This window comes from Danio aesculapii, chromosome 24 (genome assembly GCF_903798145.1).
Source record: "Danio aesculapii chromosome 24, fDanAes4.1, whole genome shotgun sequence".
Lineage (NCBI taxonomy): Eukaryota > Metazoa > Chordata > Actinopteri > Cypriniformes > Danionidae > Danio > Danio aesculapii.
This window is the reverse complement of record NC_079458.1, coordinates 1,822,829-1,839,617: the sequence shown is the minus strand read 5'-3', so window position 1 is coordinate 1,839,617 and position 16,789 is coordinate 1,822,829. Positions and strand designations below refer to the sequence as shown.

The window sequence follows — 16,789 nt, the reverse complement described above, 5'->3', positions numbered from 1 at the left end:
AATCAATACACTGATTAACGGACAACACATAGACATGAGCATTTTTGGTGATGCAATATATATCGTCCGTACATAAAAACCAACATTTCAGCTGATTGTGCAACACAGTTAAATGCATTACAGAGGGACCAAACTATGTCTGACAACCATAAATGTGTTTCAAAACCTTGTAAGCTGACTACATAGTGAACCTTCTAAGGCATCATGGTGTGCTACATTTAAAAAAAAGAATGCCTAGAATCCTAGAATGCCTAGTGACAAACTACATCCAAGATGAGCTCATCCAACATGATCTCTATGTCTATTAAAGGTGTCAGTGTCAGGATGGTTAATGAAACACTAGTATTTACTTTAAATGACTATAGTATATTCTCATGTAAGTCTCTGACAGCTGAAAATAGATCTGGTATCAGATATCACAGCCTCTGCTACTCTTTATCTTGCACTATTTTTGTTAGTATTACCTATTATTAATTTAGGATATGTGTTTTTACATTCTGACTCCAATGCCTGATTATTAAATTGATAAAATGGCTATAATTAAATGAAGACTGAACTATGATGTGTTATTTGGAGGAGTGTACTTGCACTGTGATGATATTATATTGTCATTCTGGCATTATATAATTAATGGCATAAAATGGTCTTAAAATGACAATCAAATAGTTTATTGTGATATATTTGGTGCAATATATATCGTATAACAAAAAATTTATATTGGGACAGGCCTAACTGCAATTATAAATACATACAAATGCCTTCTACAAAATAAAAATATGAAAAAAATTGTGATTTGTTACACCTTTAACAAACTTCAAATGACTATGCACACTTTCCTTATGACTAAAATTAAATTCAACCATTAAAATTGAACACAGAACAAAAAAAACAACCAAAGGAACTTTAAATTGGGCTGATAAAATGAGATCAGTTTCATGGGGCCCTACAATCACCTGCCTATCCGTGCCACATGCTGTTATTATTGCATTAAAAACGATTCAACTTCCACACTAGATGTAGAATAATACTTTTGCTTTGCACACATCTCGAGTCCTCTTTTGAAGACGGTGTCAGGAACGTGTTTCCAGAAGAGTCAGCAGCGAATAGCAAGAGAAGAGAAGGTGCTGTGAGGAAATTGCAGCCACGAGCAGAAGATCTTAGTTGTCTGAAGCGAGACAAACAGACACCGCGCAGGGCAGAAAGACAGCAGACAGAAAGAGAACAACAGCGCTGGTTAGTAAATCACACCTGTCAATCAAGCAATCATGAGCTAGCTAGGTTTCCATCCACATATGTTTATGCATATTTTGGAATATTGCACAATAAATTTGCATAACGGAAGTGTCGGCATTGACATCACACACTGACAAACAAACTACTCAAAACATCTACAAGCCTGTGTTCAATTTCTAAATCATTTTCCACTTTATAGTCAAATCAACTCTTTAAACTGCAACTTAGTTTATAGATTATTCCATGCAAATTTAAAAGCCTTTTGCCATCACAGTTTGCACCTTTGGAACAGACCGTAAATTAATATCCTGTGACCGAAGGCCATAGTTAAGGACAGGCTTTTTACATATGTAATTCTGTAGATATGATAGGATTAAACACAGTATAGATCTTTAGACAAGGATATGCCAATGCTTGAGCCTACGAATGGACAAAGCAGACCAACCTACCTCAGTTTACAGTAGAGATGCCACAATTCTCAATGTAATATTAAACTGTTCGGTATGACATCCACGGTTTAATACGCGCTTGTGAATTGCATTTCGGTTTTGTGTTCAAATTATTTATGTGCATTTTATCTCCCCGAATTGACTGTTTGTGTGTGCCTAAAAGTCTACGAGCTGAGATGAGGAAACTCCTCCTGCGAGTAAATATTCAATCACTATGCCCTAAAGTTAGGGGACGCTTAACCATCATTCCACACTTTAACATGGTGAGCGGCGAAGTGAGGCGACAGTACGAGGAAGCGCCGGCATCTTTCAAATCTGCAGTGTGAGGATATTTCGGTTTTGCCGTTGAGTATAAAGCCAATGACAGAAAAAACAGTGTATAAAAAATGACTGTGTGCAAGCATTGTTTTACATGTATAACCATGACTGCACATCTGCGGCGCCATCACCCAGCAATATCACTGTCTGAAGGCAGGATAGCAGAGAAGGTAATAAAGCCCTCCAAAATACAACAATCCCAACTGGTTCCGAGACACGCATAAAAATAACAAAGGCAGTGGCGGTGTCCATCGCTAAAGATTTCCAGCCTTTTTCGGTGATTGGAGATGCGGGCTTTTGTCATCTTATAAAAGCACTCGATCCGAGATACAGACTACCGTCTCGCACTTTTTTCAGCACCGAGATAATTAAGATGGTTTATTTATGTTTACTGAAGTACAAATATGTTTATTTGAAATGGTCAAAACTTACTGCACCTTTAAAGGCTTAACTAGGTTAATTAGGTTAAAGTTCGAGTAATTAGGCAAGTCATTGTATAACAGTGGTCTGTTCTGTAGACAATCCAAAACAATTATTGGAGGGCGAATAATGTTGACTTCAGCTGTATGTGCATGACCAAGTAGGATAAACTTGAATTACTATATAAACTAAATTTAGTAAATAAACTCCAGCATGTGCATCAGTAATGTGAGGTGATTTAGTTTGTAAAGATCATGGGATGATAAAAACAAGTGAGATTTTTATTTTATTTTTATCAGATGAGAAAATATGTGCATAAACTACAATAAAAAGATATTTTGGCCGCATTTACACTGCATGGTTGAAGTGACTCAATTCCGATGTTGTTCTCCCATGTGGCACAGATCGGATATGACCCATGTACATGTAGGCAGGAACAAATCACATGGATTCCCATTTACTCAAATCAGATTCAGACCCTGTTCATATGTGGAAATTGATCTGATATAAATCGGATCAGTGCCCTCGTGTCTGCAGTATAAGCATGTAGATCGGATTTTCACCTGTCAATGCGAGTCGCGCATCATTAAAAACCATAGCGAATGACGTCAAGTCTGATGCTTTCATTTCAGAACAGACTTCAGCAGAGTCCCAAACCTTAAATCTCATACACGAGGACTAAAACAAGCTTTTATATTGTCATATAGCACAGGTATTTAAGCATGTTAACGAGAACAAGAGAGTGTAATGTCCGCTACAAAACCAATATAAACTAATATAAAACTAGTGCATACATCACGTGCATAAATCACGCCATGGACATGACATTAAGATGCCTGAAGGTTTTAAAAAGCCTATATATCTAAAGAAGATGGACAAATGAGAACCTTTCTGTCATAAACTACAGTAAAACAGCTTGTCAAAAGCTGCGAACAGATTACATACAGGAATAGAGAAAAGAGCGCTCTTTAATTATCAGCTGTCAGTCAGCGCCCGCTCTTTTTTTTCCTGGTCATTGAGCCTTTGACGTGTGCTGTGTAAATGCAGACGATCGGATACGAGTCACTTTTAAAAGATGATGTAAGCAGGTCAGCAAACAAATCGGATACAGTCAAAAAAATCTGAATTGACCATCAAGATCTGCAGTGTAAATGCATCCTTAGTGAATAAACCACAGCATGTGCATCAGTATTAGTAATTGATAAATGATTTCACAGATATAAATGTGTGTTTCAGGGAGTTTGCATTAATGGAGTTTGCATTCAGCTTGCTCCGGCCCTGGTCATCACAGTGCTTCAGTATTATTCTTCTTTTAATATTATTCCCTCCAGACCTGTTTTGAGCATCTGTCTGCACTCCCGTCTCACACCTCCAAAAGCCACCGCATTCACCGCGCTCATTGCGTTTCGTCTTCATCTTCTGAGGCGCAGCTCATTTATTAGAGGAGAACAAACACCACAGTGACAAATCATAACTCATAACAAGTCATAGCATCAAACTACACTTCTCTGACAAATATTTCTGACAGTTTATTAGAAACTGACCATTTTGTTCTCTTCTGTTTCTCATTGGATGGAAACGGACATTAATTCGCAAATGTTTGATGCAATATTTCAGTTTTGGATGGAAACATAGCTAATCAAATCAATCAATCGATCAATCGATCAATCGATCAATCAATCAATCAATCAATCCAGCTCTAGTCTCATGCAGCAGGCATCATGCAGCATCCACAAATAAACTATAATAATGAATAAATGCAGGCAGTTTTCCCTGGACGGCCGTGTCGACTGCAGCTCACACATCTATATATTCACTGTCCTACTTTTTCATCCTGCAAAATCTGCAGAGGAAACTTTCCAGATTCAGGATTCATTCTCCTGTGGGAGATTCATGGAGATGCTTCCAGAACACCTGCGCCATCTTGAGGACGGACACGGAAACACATCCAACAATTGTAAAACATCTGAGTAACCCAACAGTAACCTTAACCCAAGCTGAGCATCCATACTGGATATCTGGGTTTTAATTGTGTCCTGAAATATGACACACACTAACAAACATTATATAAACATACAATTCATTGTAAATTATTAGATATTTAAAATGTTCTTGAGACTGAAATGTAATAGCTGGTGTAACAGCTCACAAATTCCACAGTTCGGTTTTTTATTAAACTATAATTTGTACAACCAGGGCTTGACATTAACACCAACCAACCCGACAAATGCGTGTAGATTTCAGCTGCTCCCACTAGCCACTCTGGCTGGTTGAAAGTCATTTGAAATTGCCAGTGCTGGCTCGTCACTAAAGATTATAATTTTAGTTCATGACTGTTTGTCAATATGTGTGCAAATGTGCTCTTAGAGTCGAGAAGCAGCACGTCTGACAAAAAGATCTGTTCCCATGAGCAAAATAAAGCAGGTGAATACTGAATGAGAGGATGATCACGCGCACGGCGAGACACGCGATCCTCACTCACTGACGAGGGCTTTAGTGTCGCACGCACAGCTGATGTGATGTGCGCGAGTACTTAAAATCTCCCATGTCTCGTTTTCTTGTGCGAAGCAACCATGCTTGAAAACGCAACTGGTGCGATCGGTTCACTTTGAAATAGACTGGAAAAAAGCGGTGCACAGTCCTGCAACTTTCGAGAGCTCGAGATTCTTTGTAAGCAGCAGCGGTTGCCGCTTTCGCTTTAACCATTCTTTGAACAGATTATTATTATGCCTAAAGTTAACCGTGTGCACGTGATCATCCTTTCATAATCGCAGGAATGTTTTCCACATGTTTTCTTTTGCTTACAGTTATTTTTATCAATATGGTTTAATTATCGTCCTTTACAATAACGTTGCTTTAATAAAAGATTAACTCGCCATTTATATATAGAGTTAACTGGTGATCTGGGACCTTCAGCCAGGACAGACTACTGTGTTTTAGACATCAGAATCATTTTTTAAATCTCAATTGTTTTATTAAGAACATTTTTGTTAAATAAAAATGTATATCTATATATATTTCTATATTTTTACATATTATTTAAACTTTGTGGCAAGGAAATAATTAGTTTGTTGTGGCTAGAGAGAAAATTGGTAAATCCTTAACGTAGACTAACCATGTTCCGTACACAACGATGTTCCCTACAGACGACCTTTTAACGCCAATAAATACTAACGGATTGTAGACAAGCTATATATCTGTGTAATCTTTATTTCTCACTCTTTCACCCCCGAGCAAAACATAGACCCACCTACCATATGTTTCCATATTGAGAAAATTCGATAAGTTTGCTACGTCTACCCACGCTGAAAAAAATGATTCAAAGATGATTCCTTGGATTTTCTCAATCCACTATGTTAAGTGGTTGTAAACTATTTATTTGGGCTGATTTTAAACAAATTAAGTTGAACATTGCTCAATTTAATTTGTTTGTTTAAATTCAACACAAATAAATTGTTTGCAACTGTTTTGCATGCAACACTTTTTTCAGTGTAATGCGCTTGAAAATAGACAGTGGGCAAGCTAAAGGGGCACTTGGGAAGGGAGACATTTAAAGCAACGACAATATGCATTTGCATTTAATTTATGCATCACACAGTATTACAGTCTTTATGAAATGAATATTATGTTATCACAAATTGTTAAATAAATTATCTTTTGTTGAATAAATGCTTTGAAATGGGGATATTTAAACATCAGCTGTGAGTGATGACCGCATGGTGCAACTCTCCGCCAGAGAGAGCCTGAGAGACAGGCTGCAAACGCTGTTTGGATAATCTTTGTGCAGTGATGATGTTTATATTCATCAAAGCTCAGTCCAGTTACCTTTAATTTGCATGAATTTAATGTTTTAATATTTTAAATCATCATGCTGTAATAAAATAAACATGATATAAAAAGTAAATGATTGTATAGTTATATCATTTCAAACTTTCCTTAAAAAGTTATTAAATGTAACATTAACTTCAAGTTAAACACAATAATAGTGTATTCTGACATTGGTTTTTAATAAGACTTAAAGCAATGTCTATTTCTTCCAGTGAATTAAAGTTATGCCCCCTGTACGGACACTATTTTAATCCTGAATGGAACACCGTTAATACCTATCATCTTCCATACACAGGCGGAGGCGGTACTTTTCCCATCTTTCCTCAAAAACTACTGGTCCAAAAGACATCAATCAAGATTTGGATTGTGCTGTAGGTATTCCCCCAGAGAATGAACACACAACATGCTTATCTGGCTTTCAATGAAGGAGGAGAGGTCATTTGATTGCGCTGAATAGCGGAAAGTATAAGGAACATGGTTAGTCTACGTTAGTGTTGAGCCCTGAAAAGTCATGTCATAAAACAAATAGCAATGCGACACTATGAAACCTTAACACATTTGCTGATCCATACTGAGGAGGCACAAAACACATCATTTTAATCAAGTGATTTTAGGATGCCAAAGTCAGATTTACGCACATAAAATATATTTTCCAAACAACAAAATTGTGGCTAGTGAAAATACAGAGCGGCTTATAACGTTGGAAAATTACAAGCCACAGTGGCTGGTGATCAAAAAGGTTAACGTCAAGCCCTCTGTACAACCCCTAGTTATTTTTAGTCTCATTTTCAATAAATGATTCAGTTGTTCACTCATAAATCTTCATGCTTCATTTCTAGATGATCATTTCTGAAGAATTATTCAGTGGCATATTTTTGCAGGCTGGCCACCTATTGGTTAAATAATGTAATTGCTGCCTGCAACTTTCATTTTGAGCATCAAGTTAAATGATTTTAATCTTTGCCGTACACATCAGTGGTTTGATCTAAACCAGGGGTCACCAATCTCGGTCCTGGAGGGCCTGTGTCCCTCCAGGGTTTAGCTCCAACTTGCCTCAAAACACCTGCCTGGATGTTTCAAGTATACCTAGTAAGACCTTGATTGGCTTGTTCAGGTGTGTTTGATTAGAGTTGGAGCTAAAATCTGCAGGACACCGGCCCTCCAGGAACAAGTTTGGTGACCCCTGATCTAAACTATAAACTGTTCTCCTAGAACTTCTGTGTTATTTAACTGTTTATAACTTTATAACTAACCCAAAAGACTAAATCTTTTTCTTGATCTCCTCGTTTTTCAAACACAGATTTGAACGCAGCAACTTGAAGGATTAATAAACATTAATAAAGCAAATCACCATCATGTATAATTTGTTGCGTGGGTGTTGAGATCCTGATCTTTCACTGATTAATCGTGCAGCTTACATTGAATGCATTAATGCAGGTTAAACTAGCAGTGGCAGAAAACACTTTTAATAATACCCACCACATCCTGAATAACCCACCACAACTTCTTCCATCATCATTATATTCTACAGGAAAGCCTAAATGCTTTCATACATGTGATTTGAATGAGCGAGAGGCGATCTCTCTGTGATCTTTACAAATTTAGAATTAATCTACACGTAAAAAATGTAATAATTCATGGGTCACGTGTGTTCTGAACCGTGGGTTGTGATTCATATGAATCATGCATCGACCGTGATCCATTACACTACTAGTAATAACAGTTACCCTGCTATTATGTGAGCTGCAGCGACTCCAAATGAAGTTTACTGACACTTATATCTGCATGCAGTGTCAGTCAGACTGCAGCGTTTTGCTCTCATGGGACCAAAGCAGAAACTACTGAGTGTGTGGAAATAGTAGAGATTTAGACAAATACTACAAGAGCAAAAAGAGCCAACAGGCTGAAACTGAAAATAAAACAACAACAACATGCAGACAACGTCAAGGCCAAGAAACACACACTACTGGATAGATGACAAGAGATGATGAGGAAAACTAAACAGGCTAAGAAGTCCTCCATTAAAAATTGGCTATATATAAACAGTCATTAGCTCTATTTACATAAATAAATATGCCACTGACATCCATAGTAGGAACAAAACAAAAATACTATAGTAATTTATAGTAATCACTGTAGTGTTTTTAAACCATACTAGAGCTAAGTACTTGAATTAATCTGTTGTGACGATTCAACATTTGCTATGGTTATTTAAAAACTATATAATTTATATACAGTGTAGTTTTCTACAACTATAGGGTATATTAGGGCTGAACAATAATTCGATATCAATATATATCTCGGTAGATTTTTTTTTCCAATAACTGTGACATGAGTTTTAAACCCATTTCCGGTATTTCGATATAAATTTGCATATATATATATACAGGGCTCGCATATGCGTCCGAAATGTAATCTATGCGACCTCATAATGTATTTGGGAGCATTTGTGCGACTGCATATAATGGTTGTAGTGCGACCTGTTTTGATTTTTTCTAAAAGCGTGCTGAATCGCCCAAAGCTTTCTGTTTTCAGAGAAGGTGCCTAAATCTGATGACTGTTTTGCAGCTTTCAGCATTGAATTGAATGACTTATTATAGTCTTTTGTTTGCTTTGTAGCAGAAATATTATTTATTAAATTGACATGCATATGAAAAATAGTGCACAATAAATATCTCTTACTGCAATGCTTCATTTTTGTTTGATAAAAACCATAAGTTTATTTTTCATAAAGTACATTCAAGCACATTCAAAGCTATTACTATTACTATTATTGTCATTTGCATCATCATTAATATTCTATAATTATTAGACATCCATTTTGGAATTATTCCACAATATATATATATATATATATATATATATATATATATATAAGCAGAGTCTGAGAGTTTTATTTATTTAATTTATTTGTTTATTTCACATTTCTTGTTTGTAAAGGCTAAATACAAATAAAAAGTAAACATTAACTTTTTGTACTGTTTTTATTTAAAGTTATAAATAAAGTTATAAGATCCTGGATGTTATTATAGACTTTGCAAATTCAGTTTGCAGTCATTTGTGGGTACAGACATCCATTGTGTCCAGTCTTGCCAGTTTTTTTAATATTGTCCATATCGATATCGGAATTATATCGTAGAGCAAAATTAAGAAATATATCGTGATATAAATTTTTGCCATATCGTCCAGCCCTAGGGTATATTATACTACAACACACCACAGTTCACTGTAGTAACAACTACAAGTATACTACAACATTTTCAGTTCATTACAGGCAATACTACAGTATGCTGGAACATTTAATAACAGAGTTGTAATAATACATACAATAAAATTTTACTACAGTCTCACGAGGGCATGTAATACTTTATTAAACATTTTGGAGCCATCGTTGTCGTCTATTTTTGAGCACACGGCTTGTTAATATTAATAAATGCATTGCCTAACAGAACCTGTTAAAGTGTGACCAAAATAAATGCTATTTTACAAAGTAGAATTTTTAAAAACATACAGCCATTGGTGCGTCATAAACCAGAGGATCATTTACTGTCTGAACTGCTGAAAGAGCCAATTTTAGCATTATGAAGTTTGCTTATTTTAATTTGACTACCAAATGATGAACAACATAAGGACCTGTTTGACAAACTGATGTCAACAAATACACCTCATGCAAACAGGAAATGCTGAAAATAAAATCCCACAGACAAAAGATGCTCAAAAAAGGTAAAAGAAAGATGTTGTTCACTTGCAACATGCATTTAAACTATACTAAAATCTCTTCTAAACCCACTGAGACGAGCCACTTCTCCCTCAGACAAAACGAATGATCTGAACAGAAAATGAGCATGACAGAAAACAAGCAAAACTAAAGTACAGACCAAATAATGGAGCGGCCCCCCAAACTAAACTGAGGTGACGAGAAAATCTGAGGCCTCTCTTACCAGATTTATGAACTCTTTGAGCTTCCTGCTGTCCTTTCTCCACTACTGTACCTGGATCTGTTCACACACACACACACACATGCAGACTCAACAATTACATGCCATCTGAATGGTAAAATCCTCAAAAGGCAACAGGAGATTCCAGACAATAACAAAGTTTGCTCAATGCAAACAATCTCCTGAAAGTCAATCAGACGCCAACAAAAGATTCTCACAGATCAGAGAAAAGCAGAGGATGACTTGACTTTACACAGCGATGTATGCTGAACATCAAAGAATACTGAAAGAGGAGAGGCCGGTTTGCAAACAGAACAAGTCTGCAAACATTAAAAAAATAAAATGGGTTGACATGCCTAGTGACATTTATCTATGGTGACATGACAAAAAATAAAGAAAGAATAAGATCCTGAACATCTTATACTTTAATATATATATATAAGGCTAATAAAATGCAAATAAGTATAAACAATCTATTAAATATAAAACATATTGAAATAAGACCATATTTTGCGGTGCATTATAAAATAATAATAATAAAAAACTAAAATTTTATGAAATGAGATGAGATAAAAACTTAACGCGATATAAAAAAGCTATATAAAGAAATAGAAATGCAATAAAATAAAAACAAAATGTAAATAAATATAAAATAAAACCAATAAAAACTAAAATGCAATTTAATAAAATAAAAGACAAATTAAAACAAAGCAATAAATAAAAGCAATTAAATAAAAACCATAAAAACCAGCATACAGTTTAATACAACAACTGAAGCCAAAATAAAGCAATCAAATGAAAAGACAATAATGCAATGAAATAAAATAAAACCAAATTGTGTGCAATATGAAATAAAATTGTCAATAACAAACTGAAATGTAATTTAATTAAATAAAATACAAATAAAATAAAAATGAGCAATGCAATAAAATAAAAAAAACATAAAGCGCAAAGCAGGATTAAAATATCTAAAATACAACCTAATTAAATCAAAGCTAAATAAAGCAATCAAATGAAAAGAAAATAACGCCATAAAATTAAAGGGTATTCAATATAAAATAAAATACTAATATTAATATAGAATATTTTCAACAAAAACTAAAATACAATTTAATGAAATAAAATACAAACAAACATAAAATAAAAATGTGCAACGCATATATAAAACATAAATTGCAATACAACATAAACTAAAATACAACTAAATAAATCAGATAGAAATTGAAAGCAAACTAAAGCAATCAAATGAAAAGAAAATAGTGCAATGAAATAAAAAATAAACCAAATGGTGTGCAATATAAAATAAAACCGTCAACAAAAACTAAAATATCATTTAATAAATACAAATAAACAAAATTAAATATGTGCAATGCAATAAATCAACCAAACAAACACAATGCAGTTTATAATAAATGAATAACTACAATACAAAAGTCTAATGGTGGATAAATCTAATGGTGCTTCATCATGCAATACAGCTGAAGTTGATGCACGCCTGATATGCTCACTGCTAAACCTGTTCATGTCAACAGATCAGACTCACCCTTCCCGTCATTGTCCAGCAGTGGGATAAAGTCCGTCTTGTCAACCGTTTCTCCGACCTGATCATCGAAAGCTTCAGCCTCCAACGTGGCCACAAAATCCCTCTCCACAACATCCTCCACATCCGGCTGAGGTGTATCGTTCAGAGCGTCAGTCAAGCTCAGATCTGCCATCACTCCTGCTCAAACACACACCACAAAGGAAAACAGTCTGTATTATTTTATAGTCATGCAGATGATTATGATGACACTTTGATATCAAGTGCAGGACAATTTCAACAGAGGCATGTTTTTGATCAAAATGAGCACACAACTAAAGTATTTACAGGGTAAAAGCAGCCTATAATGTGTAATAAAGGGATAGTTCACCCAAAAATGAAAATTATGCTACTGTTTACACACACTTCACTTATTGTAAACCAGTTTGAGTTTATTTGTTCTGTTGAACACAAAAGAAGATATTTCGAAGAATGTTAGAAACGTGTAACCATTGACATCCATAGTAGGAAATCAAATTCCATGGAAATCAATGGTTACAGGTTTCCAGCATTCTTCAAAATATCTTCTTTTGTGTTCAACAGAAGTAATACAGACCCCCTAGTTTTTCGCGATTCTGTGATCGCTGAATCTAAAGCAAAATTAACAAAAAGCCACAAAATTTTTGCGATTCTGTAAAATTCTTAATTAAATGCAAATTAATCACAAAAAACTTAATCTTATAAAACATCAAATTCCAAACCACGTAATCAAATTGTTTATTTCAGTTTGCAATGATTTGTTTAACATGACTTATAGACGTCGCATACGCAGAGCATGTGATGTATTTGAGTGTCTCTCGAACAAATGACGTCTCACCTGCGCCCTCACAATCATTACCAGTCATGGGTCATTACATTACATGGGGGCCGGGGAGATTGTTTTGCACTCTCTGCAGTAAGCAGATGCAGATTGAAGTGGGAGATTCCAGCTGGTTCGAGCCTCGGCTCAGTTGGCGTTTCTATGTGGAGTTTGCATGTTCTTCCCAGTGTTGGCGTGGGTTTCCTCCGGGTGCTCCGGTTTCCCCCACAGTCCAAACACATGCGGTACAGGTGAATTGGGTAGGCTAAATTGTCCGTAGTGTATGAGTGTGAATGAGTGTGTGTGGATGTTTCCCAGAGATGGGTTGCAGCTGGAAGGGCATCCGCTGCTTAAAACCTGCTGGCGGTTCATTCCACTGTGGTGACCCTGGATTAATAAAAGGGACTAAGTCGAAAAGAAAATGAATGAATGGTATTGTTAATAAATAATTAGGTGTGGCCACAGAAAAAATGGTAAATCCTTAGTGTTGAAGCCTAAAACGTGATGTGAAATAAAAACTAAAAAGTTAAGGAGGCATGTGGATATAACACATCATTTAAAGGGCACATAGTTGACCTCTTTTTTATGATTTAATATTAATATTCTGGTTGTTCTGAGTGTGCCAGTTTAGGTTCAGTTTAAAACACTGTTCAGATTGTTTCATTATAATGTGTTAAAAAGTGTCATGTTGGGGGCGTGTCCACAGCTCGCTGATTTAGGGGTGTGTTGCTTCATATGTAAATTAGTTTCGGCTTCCCGCCAACGTAACAAGGGGGCGGGGCCATGAGCTCACCCGCTCTGTGTTTGCAACACAGACAGGCAGACTGAGAGGTTTAGCATTCAGTCGTACATGTACGACTCGGACACAGACCAAGCAGAGAGTACAAAATCATTTGTGTCTTTGTACAGTTTTACAGCCAACTGTGTGCTAGTTTCAAGTGCCGAGCTTGTACACAGAAACTAATAACCACGCACACTGAATTAACTTTGACTGAGGCACCGGATGCGCCGCTCGAAGCCGCGACACGGCACACCAGACACTCTCTGTGGCGCGGCAGAAACATGAAGTGTCCCGAAACGTCGCGCCACACATTTTTGAATTCTAAACAGGTTTCTGCAGCGGTCCGCGGTGCCCAGCCGACGACTTGAGTGTATCCTGATAGAAACCGATGTTTAGAATTCTAAAACGCATGCTAGTTAAGATCACAGGGAGCTTCTGGGATCGCGAGAAATGCAAACGGCTGAAGTATAAGGTAGACTCAATGAGAAGTACACATGTTTGCAAACCTACCTAAAGATACAACCAATAATTCTGATTAGAGCGATAATGTGGAGAATATTGATCTTGTGTTGAGCCCAATGAGCCTTACATCTGAAAATAGAGCTAGCGTGTTCCTTTAGTGATATCGCTTCGACTCACGCTGAAAATGGCGGACGTGAATCAACAAACTGAGGATACGATGACGCGCCTGTCAATCAATATTGGTGGGCGGGGGGACCGCTCTCCTACGTAAAGTAGTGGTCGATTTGAAAACCGCTCCAATTGGTCCACCGTTTTTATGTTGTTAAATTGAAAAAAAGCACTGGGTGTGCTTATATCACCCCAATATGACGCTCTATACACCATACATGCACATATGTCTGTCCAAACAGCTTGAAAAGTAGATTTTTTACCATAGGTGCCCTTTAAATCAAGTAATTTTACCATGCCAACGTCAAATTTAAGCAAATATATTTTCCCAATCAAAAAATTATGGCTAGTGAAAATGGCGAGTGGCTATAACATTGAAAAACTACTAGCCACAGTGGCTGGTGGTCAAAAAAGTTAATGATAAACCTGTTTATAAATTTAAATCGCAAAATCAGCCGCAAATTTCTGGGAATTTTAAAAGTTCCACAAAAAAAACATCACAAAGTGAAAATGTAGGCGTCTGAGAGGAGTTGAAAGCACAGGAAGGAGAGAAAATGAAGGAGATCAAGTAGATTTGTGGGTGAACTTTCCCTTTAACTGTGTGTTTTTCTTCTTCAAAGCATGTCTGTGTGTGTGTGTCTCCTGTTTATGATCATCATGAGGCTTTTCCTGTTGTTTAATCTCAAGACTCTGAATCTGTATTTTCCCAAATCACAGAGATTAAAGATGCGGCAGTGCTGGAACAGCAGGATTACAGCTTGGAGACACACACACTCTCTGTCTCACAAACGCACAGACACACACACGCACACTCTCCCTCACACACACTCACTCTCTTTAATAGAATTAATTATATTATAAATATATGTCAAATTAAAAAAACTAAATAGAATAATAACAACAGTAAAAAATCTGACAAAACTTATAATAAGTCAACAAAACGGTATAATAATAAAGTATTAAAATATACAAAAAAACATTAAAAAATACTAAAATATTAAAACAAATAATAAAAACACAGATGAAAAACTACAATGATCAAAATAAAAGAAATAAAATACAATATAAACATCAATAATATGAGTAATAATATCTAAATAAAATTAAATAAATAAACAAAATAGCATAAAATAAAATGAAAACAATCCAAGTAGTCAACAACGCAGCACTAGCTAATGAGCTAATGTATGCGCCAGCGCTTACTGTATATCCAAGACTAAGTTCTTTTAGACTCATACAAAATAATCCTGAATCTGGTTCTCTTTAGTGTGTGGCGCCCCCTATTGGTGAGGAAGCGCAGAGAGCAGGACAAACGTTTCAGGAAGAGAGACTTTCAGACAGGAAGTGTTTGTGTGTTGAGCCTCTAGAATGGCAGTTGCTGAACGTCCGCTCTGTGTACTCAAGCATGCAGTGCGACTGAAGAATGCCATGAGCTCATCGTGTGTGTGTGTGTGTGTGTGTGTGTGTGTGTGTGTGTGTGTGTGTGTATGTGTGTGTGTGTGTGTGTGTAGACATGATATCATCAGTGACATCATCATACACACATTCTCTCCACTGGTCAATATAAATAAAGTTTAAGGTCACGCTGCACTCATTCTGATTATTACCACGGTAAATGATCAGCAATGTACTTCCTAAAGGTCACATCGCTGTTCTGTCATGCTGCATAAACGCCAGTTCACTTTCATTAAGAGGGAACTTAAACCTGCTTATGGTGTACTGAGCCTGCTGACATTTCTCTTTTATATATATATATATATATAAAATTTTATTTTGTTGATTTATTTGAAAAATATAAATATTACTTAATTTACTTCATATATTTTTTTAAATATTTAATTTATTTTTTTATTTTAAATTTATTAAATTTATTACTACATATAAATGACATAAATATAAACTAAAGATAAATGAAATAGAAAAAAACTGATAAAAATGAAATGGCATCAATAATAATAAACATAAAAATTACAAATTAAAAAGCCTAAATATTAAATAAATATAAAAATAAACAAATAATCATATTATTGATAACAACTAAATATTACATATCAACTAAATACATTCATAAAAGTAATGATTAAATTGATTGATAATAATAATAATAATGAATTAATTAAAATATAAAATAAATAAATAAACAAATTGTAAATATAAAATAAATATAAAAAAACAAATAATCATATTAATAATAAAAACAACATATGCTAAACAAACAGCAATAAAATAATAATAAATGCATTTCTGAATTTAGAATTGAAATGAGTTAATAATAATAATAATAATAATAAGAAGAAGAAGAAGAAGAAGAAGAAGAAGAAGAAGAAGAAGAAGAAGAAGAAGAAGAAGAAGAAGAACAACAACAACAACGATTATTTAATTAAAAAAATAAAGGTAAAATTATTTTTTTTTTTAAAGTAACTACAAAATATTCAAATGTAAATGAAACAAACAAAAAACTATAACATATTCAATTGGAAATAAACAACTAAATATTAAATAACAATTAAATACATTTAAGAAATTAATAATTGAATTGATAAATAATAATAATAATAATAATAATAAATTAATTAAAATAAAAAATGAATAAAAACTAATTATAAAAATAAAATAAATATACAAATAATCATATTAATAATATACTAAATAAAATTATTAAATAATATTTGAATGCAATTCTGAATTTATAACTGAAATTGATAAATATTATTATTTATTTATAATATTTATTTATAATATAATATTATAATATTATAATTAATCAAAATAAAAAATTCTAACAAAAAAATACCAAAATAAAATAAATGTAAA

At 34.6% G+C, this 16,789-nt stretch overlaps 1 protein-coding gene across 1 annotated transcript in view; it reads right to left on the bottom strand.

Moving 5' to 3' along the window:
• The window catches only part of LOC130218906 (microtubule-associated protein 4), a 123,693-nt gene extending 111,083 nt beyond the window's left edge, over nucleotides 1–12,610 (bottom strand). The window contains exons 1-3 of the mRNA XM_056451225.1: nucleotides 12,583–12,610; nucleotides 11,730–11,906; nucleotides 10,190–10,246 (exon numbers count right to left, since the gene is read on the bottom strand). Of these exons, the coding sequence (XP_056307200.1) occupies nucleotides 10,190–10,246; nucleotides 11,730–11,906; nucleotides 12,583–12,610 (262 nt within the window). The remainder of the gene's footprint in view (nucleotides 1–10,189; nucleotides 10,247–11,729; nucleotides 11,907–12,582) is intronic.
• Nucleotides 12,611–16,789: the final 4,179 nt, after the last annotated feature.